This window comes from Nyctibius grandis, chromosome 6 (genome assembly GCF_013368605.1).
Source record: "Nyctibius grandis isolate bNycGra1 chromosome 6, bNycGra1.pri, whole genome shotgun sequence".
Lineage (NCBI taxonomy): Eukaryota > Metazoa > Chordata > Aves > Nyctibiiformes > Nyctibiidae > Nyctibius > Nyctibius grandis.
In genome coordinates, this window is record NC_090663.1 from 31150374 (window position 1) to 31168964 (window position 18591).

Consider the following 18591-nt stretch of genomic DNA (forward strand, 5'->3'; position numbering starts at 1 on the left):
TGCTTCACCAATTTTCAGGGCTATTTCTGAAATCTTTATGAAGGTGTTTACCCTATATACTCAGGGGACAGAAGAATGTGGCCCCTGAGAGTTTGTTAGAGGCAACGTGGGCACCAATGCAAGTGCTTTAAATATTACTACTCAAAACATTTCACAAAAGTGAGTAAATACTTCAAAATACTGTCACAAAGCACCGCCCTTGCTCAGCTAATTTTGTGACATTACAACACTAACTCTTGTACTTCCTCATCATGCCCAGACTTGTATTGTTTCTCAGCTTCCCCTTTAAGCACCTTTGCATCTTGCAGAGTATGACATTGCTTGACATTTGCTAATGTAAACAGCACGTCCTTTCTTCTAGCATCATCCATGATAAAATTTATTTAAATTTTACAGAGAATTGTGCCATAAAACCTGCACAAAAAGAATTACATATCTGTTTAAAGAATTTTGATGAAAGAATAAACTAGAGCTACTGAAATCATTGTAGATAGCGTATGCCACTGTGTAAGTGAAATAACTGCAGAGGGGTTTGATCATCAAATTACAATGTGCTGAACCCTGAGAGCTCTTAAGTGCCCACTGCGGTTATTTGGAAGGCTACAGGAGCAATGGGAGAGCTCTGAATTTGCATTCTGTGAAGCCATAGTGCCTCTCCAAGAATGTATCAAAGAACTGCTCTGGATGTCTGGCAGGGATCACGTTTCTGGCATAGAAAGGCTTCTGAAGTAAACTAAATTTTTTTCCACGCATTGTATTAATACAAAATAAAAAATGTATACTAGAAATGCATACCTGGAACACAGAGAGGAAAACACTGGAAGGTTTACTTGATGCTCTTACTCATCTCCTATAATGAATTCTTCAGTAGGTATCATTTTTACATAAATATTCCAAGGAGTTTTGGTATATTGTATCTGCTCAGCCAGTTGTGTTTTGGAGAATGTAAGTGTATCTGCACACATACAGATATTCTGCATGCCTATAGATACTCCTAAGTACACTGCTTTGGAATGGTGTTATTACGGGCATATGTGGAAATGTAAGTGTATCTATTTCCCATTGTATGAATAGCACACCTTAGAATGACAGTGTACCCAGTTCTGTTTAACTGCAATGATAACATTATTTTCTCTTGCTTTAAAAACAACTTTTCTGTGTTTTTCTGTTTTAGTATTGTGGCTGTTTGTTGGTGTTGGTTTGCTAGGATTGGGTCTACGCTATAAAACTTACCAGAAGAAGCTGGGCCAAGGGGTGAGTAGTATGTTTGTGAAAATGGTAACTTTCAAATATACAGAAAAATGTGCATGTGGTATCTTAGGTGTATTGGTTGGTGCTGAAGAAGTCTTTGTACCAGTATCCAAGTATTCAGCAAAACTAATGCAGAAATGAAGATGCAAAAAGTTTAATTTGTAAATTCATGTTGAACATGGGAAATGTCTGGGTCTTTGGAGATTTATAGTGCTGCTATGAAGGGAAAAAAAATTCTGAAAAACTGAGAGATGCTTGCCTCATACTAAATTTGAATGTTACTTTTATAAATGAGTTTATTTGAATTGTATTCAAAACTTGACAATGCTGTTAGCAGCCTGATCTTACATCAGGGAAGTTTGAACAGATAACCTCCTGAGGTTCCTTCCAACTGAAGGAATTCTATGCTTTTGTATTTATAAGCATAACTCTGAATTGAATCTCTCTGAAAAGTTGATTGACTTAGATTACACTTAGACTAGTTGTGGAAATTGGATAAAAATCAGAAGATTCCAGTTCTCTATCTGGCAAAAAAACAGGTATTGCAATGATAGTAACTATTAAGATGCTTAATGATAGCAAAGTTTAGCATTTAGATTACTTACAAGTTGTCAGAGTGTGCTGCTTGCCTATTTAGTAATTTTAATTCAAAATTAGAGCTGTTTTGATCAGATATAAATGAACATGTTTCCATTCTGTGGTTTAATTGATCACTAATATGAAATTGAATTTTTGAAGCAGTTGGTTGCAATTATGAATTAAGACTTTTTTCCTTTGGTGGCAGTTCAGAAATAGTCCTTTGAAACTTGCTCTCGACATGTGTTCCTGTTGGTAATTTTTTTGTTAGAGAAATCAGTGATGACAAATGCAGGTAAAGATGCAGGAAAGGTGATGAGAACTAAGTACAAATTGTGTGTGTGTGTGTATGTGTCCGCATGCACGTGCGTATTCACACGTGCACACAGACATATACAGTTGGCTTTCTTTTTAGAACTCATCCAGGTTTGTAGTACCTTATAATGTGGAAAAAAGTGGGTAGTTCCGCTTAGAAAGATGAAAAAAATCTTAGTCTCTTTTATGTTTGTTTATTTACTGTTACTTGTACAAATTCATTTTAACTATGATGACTTTCTCCTCTTGTTAATAGCAGATTTTCCTCAAAAATACCTAAAGTCTTTTGTAATCCTGACAGCTTTATTAGGAAAATATATTGGTTAAAACAGCTCTTCTTGCGTGTCTTTTATGGCACCATGTATCTGATATTGTGTGTAATACATAAAAGTCAAATTGTCCTTGACTTTTTTTCCATTTTTTTTTTTGAGGTTCCAAAGAGAGACTTCTCTGCTATGATCTGGCCATTTAGATTTGCCTATGACAATGAAGGATGGTCTAATTTGGAAGGATCAGCTAATTTGCTTAATCAGACAGGTAATGGTTTTTTTCCACTTCATTTATATTTGAGAGGGTTCATCTGAAGAGATAGAAGCAGGAACACCTGCTGGGTAACTGAGTCCATTCTTGCACTAATGCAAGAACCTGTGTCTAGTGGCTTTCTCCTGAATTTGTGAACTGTTCCAATACAATAACTTCTGTTAAAAATCCATTTGCAGAAGTGATAATTTTTTAAAATGTATTTTAAAGAGGTTTCTGGTTGGAGGAAACACTATGTTTATTATTTTGATATTTTTCTCATATTGCTGATGAGTTACTTGTCTATAGAGAAATTCTTTGCATAAATGAAATAATGATAAATATCCTTTTAGATCAAGTTTAACATTTTATAACTTCTACGAGGTTTTTTTTTTAGTTGTGAAGCATTGTATAATTCCTAAAGGGTCTGAAATTAGAATGCCCTAAACAAGGTATACAGAGGAGAAACAGACAAGTCTGTTTCCATCACTGAGCCAGAGCAATGTATAAAAGAAAAATAGTGATTGTAGCTTGGTTGAATTGTCATGATTTTACTGTAAAGAAGGGTGTCTGACCTGTTGTTCATGGAGAGGATTTTGGTTGGAAAATTGAAGAATTTGGACCAAAGATCAGTGCTGCTGCAGGGTGCACTGAAAGGAATTGACCAGTGGTGCTTGTAGGTGTTACTTGTTTTCTGCAATGCCCATGAGATAGGGAGCTGCCACTTTAAGATTTAAAGCAGCTCAGGAGATGAGGAAGTATCCATGCTGTCATTCCAGCATTTGTTGTTCTCCTCTCTTGCTATGGTGTGAATGCACCACACAGCTTTCCTGAGCAGCTCAGTCTCGACAGACCCAAGCAGTGGGAAGGGCCTGGCACTGGTGCTGCTGTGCAAGCCTTGATTTTGTGGCAGAGATGCCCAGGAGTTAGTGAAGAGGGAACAGGCTGATTTGTGCATCGTTCACTCCGTTGTGCCATGACCAAAGGTGCAGAGGGCTGAGCTATGTAGGCTGTCTAGCGATAGGAGAAAACAACTGGGACATTTGATTAATTGAAATTTGGGGCATTCTTCTACATGTGTGATTCCATAGCTCATGTCTGGGTATTTATTTAATCTTTGCATATTTATTTATGAACCGTAATGAATGCATTTGTTCCTGGTACCTATAGTTTAAATACATGAATATTAGAAAAAATGATTACCTGATTATGTCCATTGAGCATTTCTTTGTGGTAATGAAGTATCACTTCTAAAAGAAGCAGTTGGTAAGTTAAAAAGGCAGCAAATTCCAAAATATAAATGAATAAATCTTAATTCCTGATTGCTGAAAACAGTGTTTTGGAGTTTTATGTTACATGTATATTGTTATACAAAATACCACATTAACATTTCCAAGAAATGCATTAATGCATTCAGAGTTAAGCTGGAGATTTTTAAACTGTTTGCTGAAGAAGAGTGGCTGATTTTGAGAGGCACAGAGAAAAGAGTGGCTAAATTCTTCAGCATAGGTGTTATCTTTAAAGGTGTGGTGGTCTGCATTCCTTGGGCTCATCTTCTCTCTATTGGTACAGTGAAGATGCAACATGTAATGGCTTTTGTGACTGGAACTCCTGTCTGGCCCGAAGGGAACCAACATCGACCCCTCTCAATGATTTCAGTCATTGTTTTTGTGGCCAGCACATGCACTAATGATGTAGAAGCAAAAGTCTGGGAATCTGCTTAAAAGCACTCTGAGCTACCATTTTCCCTACTAACATTGCTTTCATAGTGCTAAATAAAACATTTCAAAAGCAAAAAAATCTTATGTGGCAAGAGTGGTGCTGGATGGAGCGATCTTAATTCCTTACAGAAGGCTGCGGATGAAGTGGTGACTCGATCTGCCTTCTAGAGTAGGAGAGCACTCCAAGGGGGGCATAATCACAGCAAGAAGGGAGCACTTGCTGCTGCTGCAGCCATACTGACCTGCTGCTCGAGCTGAGCCTGGATGGTTCACCCAGCCTGTGGCCAGCTTGCAGACTCCCACCTTCCTTCAGGCATGGGCAGGTCTTTCTTAGCTGCCAGTTCCTTGAGGAACCGCACAGCCCTTCCTGTATCCTGCAGCTAAAATATAGGAGAACCTGTCATGTTGTCCTGACAAAACCACACCTCAGCATGTAAACAGGGAGGGACCACAGTGCCCTGAGAAGGTGAGGTGAGGTGGCTGTCAACAATTCACTAGAGCTGGGAACCCTTCTGTTACCATGCCTGGGGCTGATGCTAGGTTGCTATGGGCTGATTAACTGTTCTGGCAGCAGCAGCCTGCTCCCTCTTGCACAGGACCCTTTGGAGCAGAACAGGATTTGGTAAATGAACATAAGTGCAGATGTGCTGTGTAGCGCTTGTTCAAGTTGAAAGCAGTAGCCGTGCTACTGTGCTGTTAATCTGTGTGTGCACGTTATGTCTAATGCTTTTGAAATGATCCGCACTAGGTATGTGCGGGCCAGCTGTACTGTGCAGTCTCACGTGTGTCTGGTTATGCACTGGGGAGGAGCTATGGCAACCAGACACTAACTCTCTCTCCATCAGAGGCTGTGTAGCCACAGCGACCAAAAGTTTGGGCATGACTTTGTTGTTGCCAGCATTAAGATTTGCCCTGATTGACTCCTGAAGGGCTTGTGTCCAGCCCTGTGTAATCAAAAGGGAAATTATGATATTATGTAGTCATTTATGAATCACATTGATAGGTCACTGTCACGGTTTAAAGCTGGGCTGGCTATTAACCAGGTGGCAGATGCTCTCTGTTAACCCTCTCCCCCCCCCCCCCCAAGGGAAAGGGAAAAGGGAGAGAGACTTATGGGTTGAAAAGTTAAAACAGTTTTAATAAACTATAATAATGAAAAAGAGTATAATAACAATAGTAATAGAAATAATCAAATATATACAAATATATACAAATATATACAAAGCCAAGACTGAGAGCTTGGAAATCCTCCTCAGGCAGAGTTGCTCCCCCCAGTACAGGCAGAGGGGAAAAGGCAGTACCTCCCCCCAGCACAGGCAGAGGGGAAAATGTCGTAGCTCTCCCCAGCACGGGCAGAGGGGAAAATGCAGTACCTCCCCTGCCATCACACCTGCAGGCTTTTAACTGGAGATTTGGCAAAGCTGGTACCAATCAGTGGGAGACAGGAGGGCCCCTCCCTCCTGGGCCCCACCTCCAGGAGGCAGTGGGTTAGTGATAAGCAGGAAAGTGAGAATGATGTGTATGGGATGGAATACCTTGCCGGTCAATCCTGGGTCACCTGCCCCGTCCACTCCTCCCTGCAGGTACAACCCCCTTCGGCTCTTCACTCGTAAGCAGTGAGGAATTTAGCAGTGACCTTGGTTTCTCTAAGACTAATTGGCCTGGTTTGGGCCAAACCAGGACAGTCACAGTTACACATTTGGAAATATTTTCTTTTTTTCTTCCCCATTTTAGATGCAGATTTTATCACTATTATAGAGAGTGATGCCTCTAAACCATTCATTGGGAACAACGATCCAACGATGTGGCTAGGAGAAAGACTAGGATTTTACACAGATTTTGGTCCAAGCACAAGAGATCACACTTGGGGGTGAGTCATCTTTACATGCACAGTGACAGTAAATAAATGTAAATACGCTACCCAATACTAACTCCACTAGAACATGGGCAAAGAATAATTGGAATAATAATAACTGTAATCACTTGTTGGAGCTTGTCTTTAAGAACATGCTTTGATTCCTTAGCATTACAGTGCGATGCAGATGAAGTTTTCTTGTTGTTAAAAATGATCAGGTTTTGGAGCCTGCCCCTGTAAGCTACTTTGGCTTTGGTGATGCAGAGAATGGCATCCTGCCCCTTAATGTATGGATTTGGGAGTTTGGCGTTCTGAGTACTATATCTGATTCCCTTTTCTCATTATTTTGTTTTGGGCTATGAGAACTTTATATTTCAGACTTAAAAATGTGATAGCAGTTGGAAAATGTAACTCTGCCTGGAGTTATTGGAAATCTTGAGTTCATTAAATCCAGCTTGGTCTGTATTGTGGGAAACGGGCATAGAAAGGTGCGTGTCTATTTGACCAGATTTTTTGTGTCTGATTTTACTTTAATGCTTGACCATTTGCATATCTTTGCTATGACCGGTTGCGTATCTTTGAATATCTTTGCCCTCTGAAAAATAGTGGCTTATGATGTGGCTTTTTTTTTTCATGGGGATATGCAGATCTCTCTGGCAGATGGAACTTCCTAGTGATTTAGCAATGACTATTTAATTTTTGCCATATGTGAGGGGAAATCAGTAACTTTGCTCTTCCAGAGCCTGTGTCTTTAAGTGATGCAGAATGGAGCAGAAAAGTCACCCTCTTGAAATTTTCTTCATGAAATATTTTGAAAAACCTGGTGTGAAATGGTTTTAAGGTTGATTCCAAACAGAAGCTGAAAGAATGAGAAATCTCCCACTTTAAAGATGTATTTCTACCCACTTCTACTTCTAATAAAATACATTTTAATTACTGGTAGTATAAAATTCTGTTTTATGTGAGGATGCAGGTTTTGAAAGGCTCAGTGTAAGAATTCATATATCTGGAATGGTATTTCTTAGTGTAGGCATGAATTTGATAATACATTTTCAGACATGTACTTCAGTAACATTTTAGAGGAAAACCTAAATTCAGAAGAATCTGCTAGAGATGGTTCGTGTTCTGGTCTGATAGTTCGAATTCAGTGACCATTAGTCTTCTGCTCATATTTATCTGCCTCTTCTCATGTAGGATTATGGCGCTATCAAGGTATCCAATTGTAAAATCTACCCATCACCTCCTTCCATCTCCAGAGGGAGAGATTGCACCTGCCATCTCCATGACTGTCAACTTCACAGGGAAACTGGTTGATTTTGTTGTTGCCCACTTTGGAAATGAAGAGTGTGTATTTTATTTGTTGTTACATATGGCATGCAAAGTCGGGTAACATAATTGTAATTTGTGAACTTTCAGATTTCTTTTGTATCCTTTAAAATCTGCTGCTGTAATACTGGTTCTAACAAGGCACATTGGAGGAAACACTATGACATAGCTACTGGTCACAAATTTTGAAGCATTTTTTAAAAGGGACAAATGTGTCATGCAAAACTCTGCTGAGCCTAATATCTGAGTTACTAGAGATATAAAGGTACAGTTCTGCAAAACCACAACAAGTGCTACAGATACATCTCAGTGCAAGATAGCATCCTTCTGGCTTTCTGCATGTGGAATAGGTCTGTTATATTCTACAATGAGTGCAGACTGTTACAGTTACAGATAGATAGCATTAATGGACAATTGATGTTTATTAAAATAAGAAGTAACAATTCTGAAACCTCCAAGAAAGGACAGAAGAGCAACGAAGCTGATGAAGGGTCTGGAGAACAAGTCTTATGAGAAGAGGATGAGGAAACTGGGGTAGTTTAGTCTGGAGAAAAGGAGGCTCAGGGGAGACCTTTGCTGCCTACAACTACCTGAAATGAGGTTGTAGCGAAGTGGGTGTTGGTCTCTTCTCCCAAATAGCAAAGTATAGGACAAGAGGAAATGGCCTCAAGTTGCACCAGGGGAGGTTTGGATTGGATATTAGGAAAAATTTCTTCATCAAAAGCGTTATCAAGCATTGGAACAGGCTGCCCAGGGAAGTGGTGGAGTCACCATCCCTGGCGGTATTTAAAAGACGTGTAGATGTGGTGCTTAGGGACATGGTTTAGTGGTGGACTTGGCATTGTGAGGTTTTCGGTTGGACTTGATCTTAAAGGTCTTTTCCAACCTAAACGATTCTATGACTGTGTTGAAACAGCAACAAAAATATCCGTTCAGTGTCTGTCTGACTATATGAAACTGGAAATATGAAATCTGATCTCTGGATTGTGACAGAAAGGATTACACCAATAACTCAAATCTGTGATGGAAAAGATTTCAGTTCTTTACTTCAAAACAATGTCTTGATTACTTGTGTGTAATGAATATTAATAAGGGGTAGTTTTGTGATGCTCCATGTAGCTGTATTTTCTATTTTATTTGCTGCAATATCTAGTATGTTTGTGGTTATGTAGTAAGATTTGGACTTATATTTTTTATAATTCATGGAGAGGCAAATTTATGGATTGGATGCAGAATATAATACACAAAGAAGCTGCTCAGAAAGCAGTAGGAATTCTCATTATCCCATACTAGTCTTTGCCATTTCCTTTCCCTGTGTAGAAGCTGTGCTCCAAGCATGCAAATTGTTTATAGAATCATAGAATGGTTTGGGTTGGAAGGGACCTTAAAGATCATCTAGTTCCAACCCCCCTGCCACAGGCAGTGACACCTTCCACTAGGTTGCTCAAAGCCTCATCCAGTCTGGTCTTAAACACTGCCAGGGAGGGGGCATAGGGGTTTATAGATTTCCCTTTCACTAAACACATATAGTTGTCAGAAACCACTCCCAGTTTGAACTCTAGAAAGGAATTTCATTCTCTGTCTCACACAGATGATTAGACTTGCCTCTCTGAGAAAGTCTGTCAAAGTAGAAGAGCACTATATTCCCCCCTCACAGAGAGATGAGATAAAAGATGAAGGAGAAAATAGGAGGAAATGCATGGGAAACGAGTGCAAATTAGATTGTGTTTTGAGGTGAATGAATTTGTAATTAAATGGCATGCACAACTGCTTGTTTTTAATCTTTTTTCATCTGCTGCTTAGGATGGCAAACTATAGAATACTGGATAACTAGGGATTTTTTTTAAGTCTTTTTAAAATCTGGGAATGTAACAGTGCCTTTGTCATTTAAAAGACATCTTCTGGAGAGGTGTAGTTCTGGAAAGAGCAGCTAGCTGAGCAGGCAGCTTCACGTATACCTAGGTCAGGCTTCTGTTTAAATAGTTGGGGGGTTTTATCTCCTGTCTGTGTGCTCTTTCTCCCTAATGCATTTGCTCCAGCCAAAAGTACTGCTGTTTAGAAACCATAGCAGCATTTGAATTCTTGTCATCTTTTGGGATTACAGATTCCAAAATCAACTCCCTGTCTCAATGGTATTTAGCCCAGTCTACCAAAATATAGAAGAGCACACGCTTTACACAACTGTTTGAAGTTATTAGCACGAAGAATCATAGAAATAGAATTTTCTTTACATTATGTTATGACAAAACCAAGGACAGGGAAAGGGATCCAATGCGGTATTTTACCAGGCTCCACTTAATGCTATCACTTTTGGTCATGTTGAAACTGTTGTGTAAATCTTGTTAAAGAAATGCAGAATACCTGCCAAATATCCTTAAGTAGCATTAATAGGATGACGTAGCTCTTAAGTTATATTTCATAAATTATGTGACCCAGACTTTAAGACTATATTTACCATGATCTGTCCATCCTAAAAGTTTTATTAGCATATGAGCTCTCTGTTATGCACCACGCTGTGCTAGCACAATTAAATTTCAAGTGCAGGCAGAGACAAAGCCTCACATAACCAAAGCACTTAACATTCACATTTCCTAGTGATGAGGTCTATATTCAGCAATATAAATAGTTGTTCCTATAATGGTTAGAAAGAGAACCCTAATTACATCTACCATGACCCTGTGGCTTTTGTCAAACATAGTGATCATTTTGAATCAGTGAGTTTTCTGTAAAATTTCATACTCTCTAATACTGAGCAATAAAAAAGGTACCAGATTAATTTGTGGTTTACTATGTTATAGCACAAAGATTCTGAGCTAAAATGTATATATGTTAAAGCCTTTTCCATTTCTTTCAGAGAGGACTTGGACAGAAAACTCCAGGCTATAGCTGTTTCAAACCTGTTGAAAACTAGCTCAAAGCAAGTTGTATTTCTAGGATACATCACTTCAGCTCCTGGATCCAGAGATTATACTGAATTAATAGAAAATGGAAATGTCCAGGTAAGGTAAAATTACTGCTCCTTTTAGCAGTTAGAGATAATATATTTGAAATGTTCAGCTTAATATTTCAAATTGGTAACTTAGAAATAGACATATAAGAAAATACATGCACATTTTCAAATACAATCTTCAGCTACCTCATGACGTGTTATAGAGAAGGTGGAGTTACTCAGGGAAAGAATAAGAGGCAATGGACAGCAGTTGCCACAAGGGAAATGTCAGTTAGGTGGTAGAAGGAAAAAAAAAAAAGAATCACAGTTAGGGTTGTCAAACATTAGAACAGGCACCCAGAGAAGTCGTGAAATCTCCATCCTTGGAGATATTCAAAAGTTGGCTGCATCAGGCCCTGATTAACCTGCTTGAAGTTACTTTGAGCATGGGGCTGGGAGTTGGTGACCTTCAGATACCCCTTCCAACCTCTAATTCTGTAGTTCTTTTGTTTTAAAACTGAGTTCTGCAGTTTGGTTTTCTGTCAGGAGATGTCAAAAAGTTGTCTGATTTGACTGTGTCTAACAGTGGGGTTTTTTCTTTCTACCTTATTACAATCTTCTAGGCAAAACATTTTTCTGCAGCAGGTTTACGCATTGGTTCTGTTACTGATTTAAAGCCTACCCATAAGGAAAGCTTGCCTTATTTGTTGGACTTTTTTTTTTCCCTTTCACTCATAGGATATAGACAGTACAGATCATGACAGATGGTGTAGCTATATTATGTATCGTGGAGTAATAAGGTATGTTAAAGTGGATCATTTATTCATTGGTTTTAAATATCTTTATGACAATTGGGTTTACACCCTTCTAGGTAATTGTGGAAGAGTCTTATATCCCTAAACGATTATGTATGGACAGTTAGATATATCATGAAGTAATGTGAAACATCGATCTCAGGATGAATTGGTGTATTTCTGAATATAATTTACAAAGACAGTATTACAGGTTTCATCCTTCTGTGTCAAAAGCCTTGAGATCTAATCTGCTTTGGTAACATAAAACTACTTTTTTCCAAAGCTCTGGCTTTGCAGCTTCATTCTAAAATGTGAAGGCTAAGCCCTAATTTGTATGTGACACAGAAGATAGAAATTTTCAACTATCATTGTAGGGTTTGTTAAAGCAAAATGCTGATCTAATCCAGCCAAGCTTTATGCTGGATTTAGTGGAAACTTTAGCTGTGTAAGACCATATTGAAACACTTTCCTCTGCTGGGACTTATGCACTCCATATCTTTAAACACCAAGTTGCTTGTAAATCATTCTCTTGGTGATGTATGTACTGGAATGGAATTCAGCTTATTCTGAAAAAAGTGCAAATTCTGCAGTGTTCACAGGAGTAAAAACAGTAAACTAGATAGCTGTCTTAAGTAACAGTATTGAATAAAAAAAAAAAAAAAGGCACCAAAAACCCCAGCAAAACCCCCATTTGCAATCTAATTTTTCTTATTACTCATTCCATTGATGCTTGAGTTCCTTTCTTGAATTTCAAAACCTCTTCAGTGAAAAAAGTTGGTGAGCTTATACCTGTATGCATATTCTAAAACTTAATTTAAAAAATAAGTTTCTAGATCTAGAACTTATTTTTGTTGTCAAACACTTATGCTTTCTCAGTTTTTCTACTTGTGACATTGTGTTATGATGCTTATGTTTATAGAGCGCTTTAAGTTTTTTGAAGGTGAGATTCACTGAAATGGAAAGTGATGTTGATAGGTTAAATAATAACTCTTGGAAAAAAAAGACATGAGTTAAGAATGTGGTGAAATTGCCTTGAGTTATTTCTTCAAACTAACTCTTCTATCTGATAGGTTGGGCTATGCCCGCATATCTCATGCTGGTTTAAGTGATTCAGAAGTCCAGATGGCCAAATTTAGGATCCCAGATCATTTGGATAGCTATGTTGACAATGACAGAATTGTCACTGATCCCAGCCAAGTTCCTGAGGACATCCATTTCAATCCCAGGTCAGTGTATCTCATAAGAAATTAAGGGGATGATGTACATGACATCTTGTAAAAGAGAAGTTTAGGAGCAAAATTGTTCTTAAAGTGGGAGGCACTGGTCTGTGCCAAACTGAGCAGAAGATTAGGAGGCAAGCACTTCTGATTTGTAATTCCATTTTTTCTACTGACTTGGCATGTGCCTTGGGAAAATCAGTCTGCTGTGCCGTAGCATAAGTTGAAGGTAATGCTTATTTCACCCAGGTGATTAATTGCTGAGATGGTTTGATAGGGATATTTGCCAAGTGGTATGGTGACTCATTTTATAGATGCTGAGAGATCTCCCATGTTTCTCAGCACTTTTGAGGATCAGGGTCTTAATATACTGTTACTTAGAACACAAAATACAATACATATATTAAATACTCTTTGCATAAGCATTTTAAAACATGCTATATAACTGGAGCAAAAATTAAGGAGAATGCCTGAGGCAGTATGTTACATATGTCAAGAAGAAAAACGGGCTAGGTTTTTACATAAAAAGTTATTTATTTCTAGAATGTTGTCATTTTTCCACTGGCATTGCGTAAGGAAGAGAAATACAGAGAAAGGTATTTATTCTACACTGAATATCAGTGGAAGAGTCATGAAGTTTGAGATAGATGCTGCCACAGAGAGACAATTTCCAGCAATGCCGTATTTGCTACTTCTAACATGCAGAATGCAAAATATACTAATTTCTTATATACAACTGGCAGTTCAGCTTACTCACTTTTTATTTACCACTCAGTCACTGGCTTTCTGTATAAGCAGCAGTTTGCCCAGTCTTTTTCACATGATGAAACTTGCCTAAAGTTAGCATTCACATTCAGATTTTTCTCAGTTGATTTCAGCGCAGAATATTTTTCTTGTCCTAATTTCTTTTATGTCTGCCTATAAGCAGAAAATTTATACCCTTTAGGAATAAGTTTAACTTTTTCCAGTTAACTGTAGTTCTTTTGAAATACAATGGCACTGCTTTTAAATGTTATGTAGCACTGATATTTTGAATAAGTACTACATTTTATTTTTGCAAATCTATCTACTATAATAGTCAGCAGTCAAAACTTTCAGATTTAAATATGACATGAAAAATTACAATTTTCACCATAATTTTCAAAAGTAAGATATGCAATATTAACAATAGGGGGGGTTAAATTATATCTCCACGGAAGTCAGCAGAAAAAACTTAAAGAGCATAGGATTTAACTAGATAAATGCACCGCTCACCTTTGTCAGCTGGAGTTCCATTTATAGAGTGCCTATGGCATTAATCCAATCAGTGTAATTAAAAGTCTCCATTACACTAAAGACCTCTACTTAGATAGCATACATAGATTATGATTTATATGTAAGTAGGGTTGTGGCCTGTTTCTGAAATAAACTATGTAGAACATTCAGAAGAAGTGTTAATTATACTGTAGTAAGTGTATGATTTAATTGCATGGGTTAAATCATATTGTAATGCTTTTGCTTTGTTGAATATTTTTCTTAGGTTTGGATCTTACAAAGATGGACATAATTATGAGCATATTCATCACTTTCATATGAGCACTCCTAAATATTTTAAACAGACAAATTAGAATGAGAAAATAAAATACCAGTGGGACCAACAAGAAAGGTTTGTTGTTTGAAACTGAAATGGTAGCCAAAAAGGCTGCATTGTTTAAGGATGAGCAGCTCCCATACTGCGTAACAGTGTGAATGTGTGACAGTCGGTGACTCTTTTCTTTAATGAGTTGTCATCACTGAGAGAGAGGGAAGATGCATGCATTTTGATAAACTGGTATCTACCTGGGTCAGATACTTGCTTTATATGCAGCAGAGCAAGGGTGGGAACTTGCTTTGGCAAGAACTTCTTCAACTTTTTTGAAGGTATCCTATATTGTGCTGTTTCAGAGTTGAATGGATCTATCTGCCTTTTCTTCAAGGTCCAGATACAACCCCTTTCCTCTCCTGGGAGCTCATTCGAACAATCATGAGCAAGGAATTTCAGCTGACTTCCACACTTTTTTGGTGACTGAGGCAAAGCAAAATAATGTGGTAGTGTAGGTAACCTGTTGATATATGCTGCACTTTGTAGTCCTGCTGCTATTGCAATAAAAAGCTTGGCCTTCGGTTTTTCGAAATAGGAATGGGACCAATGTGTTTTTTAATTGGGAGATGTGCAGTAAGTATATGATTGCAGTGCATTTTTGACTTACTGAAACAGTATTTACATCTGCAGCTGTTCCACATTTTATTCTTAAATGAGTTTTATTAGAACAATTTGCAGATGATTGGTGTTCATAGCATTGGAGAAAAGGAGGTGACTTTTACAGACTTTCTTTTTTTAACAGGACATTAGACAACACAATACTTTTACAAAGGGAAGGGAGGGAAGAGTAAAGTACCTCTGAGTAGTTATTGTTATGACACACTTATGTGGACACACTGCAGAAGAATTAAAAACAATCATCCTCAACACAACAAGGTTTCTGAGAAGGGAGAAAAGCTGATTGTAATTTTTATTTAAAATTAATTGTAATAAACCAAAAAAATGCATTGTTCCTTTGCTAGGACTACACTTTTTAGTGGGACTAAATAGAAGTGGGGCTTTTTTTTTGACCTAGGCAGTGAATTACCTATTATGTAACACATGTGACACAATGTAAAACATCGTGTTTTCTCGGGGTCTCTTGGTGATGTCACAGAATCAACCAGGTTGGAAGAGACCTCAGGGATCATCGAGTCCAACCGTTGCCCTTACACCACCCTGTCAACTAGACCATGGCACTAAGTGCCATGTCCAGTCTTTTCTTAAACACATCCAGAGATGGTGACTCCACCACCTCCCTGGGCAGCCCATTCCAATGTCTAATAACCCTTTCTGTAAAGAAATTCTTCCTAATGTCCAACCTGAACCTCCCCTGGCGAAGCTTGAGGCTGTGCCCTCTTCTCCTATAGCTAGTTGCCCGGGAGAAGAGGCCAACCGCCACCTCACTACAACCTCCCTTCAGGTAGCTGTAGACTGCAATAAGGTCACCTCGGAGCCTCCTCTTCTCCAGGCTAAACAACCCCAGCTCCCTCAGCCGTTCCTTGTAGGTCAGACCCTCCAGACCCTTCACCAGCTTGGTCGCCCTCCTCTGGACTCGCTCCAACACCTCAACATCTTTCTTGAAGTGCGGGGCCCAGAACTGAACACAGTACTCAAGGTGCGGCCTCACCAGTGCCGAGTAGAGAGGGACGATCACTTCCCTAGACCCGCTGGCTACACTATTCCTAATAGAGGCCAGGATGCCATTGGCCTTCTTGGCCACCTGGGCACACTGCTGGCTCATGTTTAGCCGGCTGTTGATCAGCACCTCCAGGTCTCTTTCCACCGGGCCGCTTTCTAACCACTCTTCCCCCAGCCTGTAGCGCTGCATGGGGTTGTTGTGGCCGAAGTGTAAGACCCGGCACTTGTTCTTGTTGAACCTCATGCCGTTGGTCTCGGCCCATCTATCTAACCTGTCCAAATCCCTCTGAAGGGCCTTCCTACCCTCCAGCAGATCGACACTCCCACCCAGCTCGGTGTCATCTGCAAATTTACTGAGGGTGCACTCAATCCCTACGTCTAGATCATCTGTAAAGATACTGAACAGCACCGGCCCCAGAACTGAGCCCTGGGGAACACCGCTAGTGACCGGCCACCAGTTGGACTTTGCCCCATTCACCACCACTCTCTGGGCTCAGCCATCCAGCCAGTTTTTAACCCATTTAAGAGTCCACCCATCCAAGCCCCGGGCAGCCAGTTTGTCCAGGAGGATGTTGTGGGAGACAGTGTCGAATGCCTTACTGAAGTCTAGATAGACTACATCCACAGCCCTGCCCTCATCTACTAAGCGGGTCACTTTGTCATAGAAGGAGACCAGGTTGGTTGAGCAGGACCTGCCTTTCATGAATCCATGTTGGCTGGCCCCGATGCCCCGATTGTCCTGCATGTGCCGTGTAACGGCACTCAGGATGATCTGTTCCATCACCTTGCCTGGCACCAAGGTCAGGCTGACAGGCCTATAGTTCCCTGGATCGTCCTTCCGACCCTTCTTGTAGATGGGCGTTACATTTGCTAATTTCCAGTCAGCTGGAACTTCTCCAGTTAACCAGGACTGCTGGTAGATAATCGAGAGTGGTTTGGCAAGTTCATTTGCCAGTTCCTTCATTACTCTGGGGTGAATCCCATCCGGGCCCATAGCCTTGTGGGTGTCCAACTGGCACAGCAGGTCACTAACCGTCTCCTCCTGGATCATGGGAGGTTCACACAGCCCCCAGTCCTTAACTTCAGGCTCTGGGGGCCGAGTCTCCTGAGGACAACCGAACTTGACATTAAAGACCGAGGCAAAGAAGGCATTGAGCACCTCTGCCTTTTCCTCCTCCCCTGACACTACACTACCCTCCTCATTCAGCAAGTGGTGGAGGCTCTCCTTGACCCTCCTTTTGCTGTTGATGTATTTGTAAAAGCTTTTTTTGTTGTCTTTGACTGTAGCAGCCAAATCGAGCTCTAATTGAGCTTTGGCCCTTCTAATCTTCTCCCTACACGACCTGGCCACGTCCCTATAGACCTCCCAAGTTACCCGACCCTTCTTCCAGAGCAAGTAGGAAGAAGGGTCTTTTATATTTAACTCCTGATCCTTCAGGATATGTGCAGAGTTTCCCTTAAATAATGAGGACATCTTCAATGTTGTCCAAAGGAAGTTTTGTGCTTGTGAGAAACATGTTAGATGATATATTTAGATGACCCTCTCAACTTGGAAACTACATTTGTGATATTGGTATTTAGTACTGTGTCTCTTTCCAGTAATACCTAAACATACTGTAACTGAAAGGAACAGGACATGTTGCAGGAAAGAGGGTGGTTTTTTTCTCCTTCTCATTCTCCACCACGTGCTTTTGAGAACAGCTTGAGCATACCCAATTTTATTGTTTCTCTATGTAAACAAATACAGGATGTGTCTTTACCTGGGGTTTCTTGTTCTATGGAGTCAGGTAACTGCTGCCATCACCAAGCTTGTTGGCTTTATCCTGGTCACCCATCATTTTGCTCCCTTGTTTTTAGGACTGTGCTTCTGAGAGTGAAACACTTCACTGATCTTTGTGGACAGAGGGTATTTGAAAGCCACTTGAGCAATACATAGCCACCATAACTTCATTTCAGATGGTATTAGAAAGCCTGACTTTGTTAGTTACAATTAACCAGCCATTTTTGAACTAATTTACTTCTCACCTAGTGGTGCTGTGTTTGTCTTTATAAGCCCAAGGAAGTCTAATTAAACATTCCAGTTCAGATATCCTTTAGGTAGGATTTGAAATCCTCTGAACTTGTTCTCTGTGTGACTCTCCAGCAGGACAGGATGAATTAGGTTTTGGAGTGATGGGAGTGACTTTCTTGCGCTTTCAGCAGTTTTCTTCTGCAGACACCAGTAGACTTGTCTCTCCCTTCTTCCAGCCTACAGCAGCAGCTGGCACTGGCACCAACATTGCATAGCAGCTCTGAGTACCCTCATTTCTGTGCAGCATGCTCTCATGCTAGCTCTGACACACGTCCAGCCACAGGTTTGCCTTTCCATAGCCTGTACGAAACATAACATTATCTTGCCACATTACTTAACATTCTCCACAGGCTAACTCTGCAAATACGTTGTAATGTGAGCAGTTTATTCATGTGAGATGCAGGAAATGATACTCATAAACATAAAAAGCTTGAAAAACCCTTATTTTTTTTTTACAATTAAAAAATAGAATCAGGATATTTTTCAAGAAGTCAGACACCAAAGCGTGACTTGCGTAATAGATCAGACTATATGTCATCTCTTTGTGTAACTTTAAAGTCTGTGAGCATAGCTGGATGGATTTTCACAGGATTTAGAAATGTTTGCCCCATTAGAAATGTTCATGTAAGACACTGACAAAATCTAGTTTGAATATTGTCCTCTTCTGTGTAGTTTGTATAATTTAATGTTGGTGGACCCATACCTCATAATGCCTAATATCAGAAAACACTGTATGCAAATGCAATGAGTAGCAAGTATTTGTTGACATTTGTATT

The 18591-nt window shown here is 39.7% G+C and overlaps 1 protein-coding gene across 1 annotated transcript in view; it reads left to right on the plus strand.

Moving 5' to 3' along the window:
* Window positions 1–14110, plus strand: part of CWH43 (cell wall biogenesis 43 C-terminal homolog) — a 28999-nt gene extending 14889 nt beyond the window's left edge. The window contains exons 9-16 of the mRNA XM_068403970.1: window positions 1175–1254; window positions 2574–2685; window positions 6123–6252; window positions 7432–7581; window positions 10418–10562; window positions 11231–11292; window positions 12357–12512; window positions 14023–14110. Of these exons, the coding sequence (XP_068260071.1) occupies window positions 1175–1254; window positions 2574–2685; window positions 6123–6252; window positions 7432–7581; window positions 10418–10562; window positions 11231–11292; window positions 12357–12512; window positions 14023–14110 (923 nt within the window). The remainder of the gene's footprint in view (window positions 1–1174; window positions 1255–2573; window positions 2686–6122; window positions 6253–7431; window positions 7582–10417; window positions 10563–11230; window positions 11293–12356; window positions 12513–14022) is intronic.
* Window positions 14111–18591: the final 4481 nt, after the last annotated feature.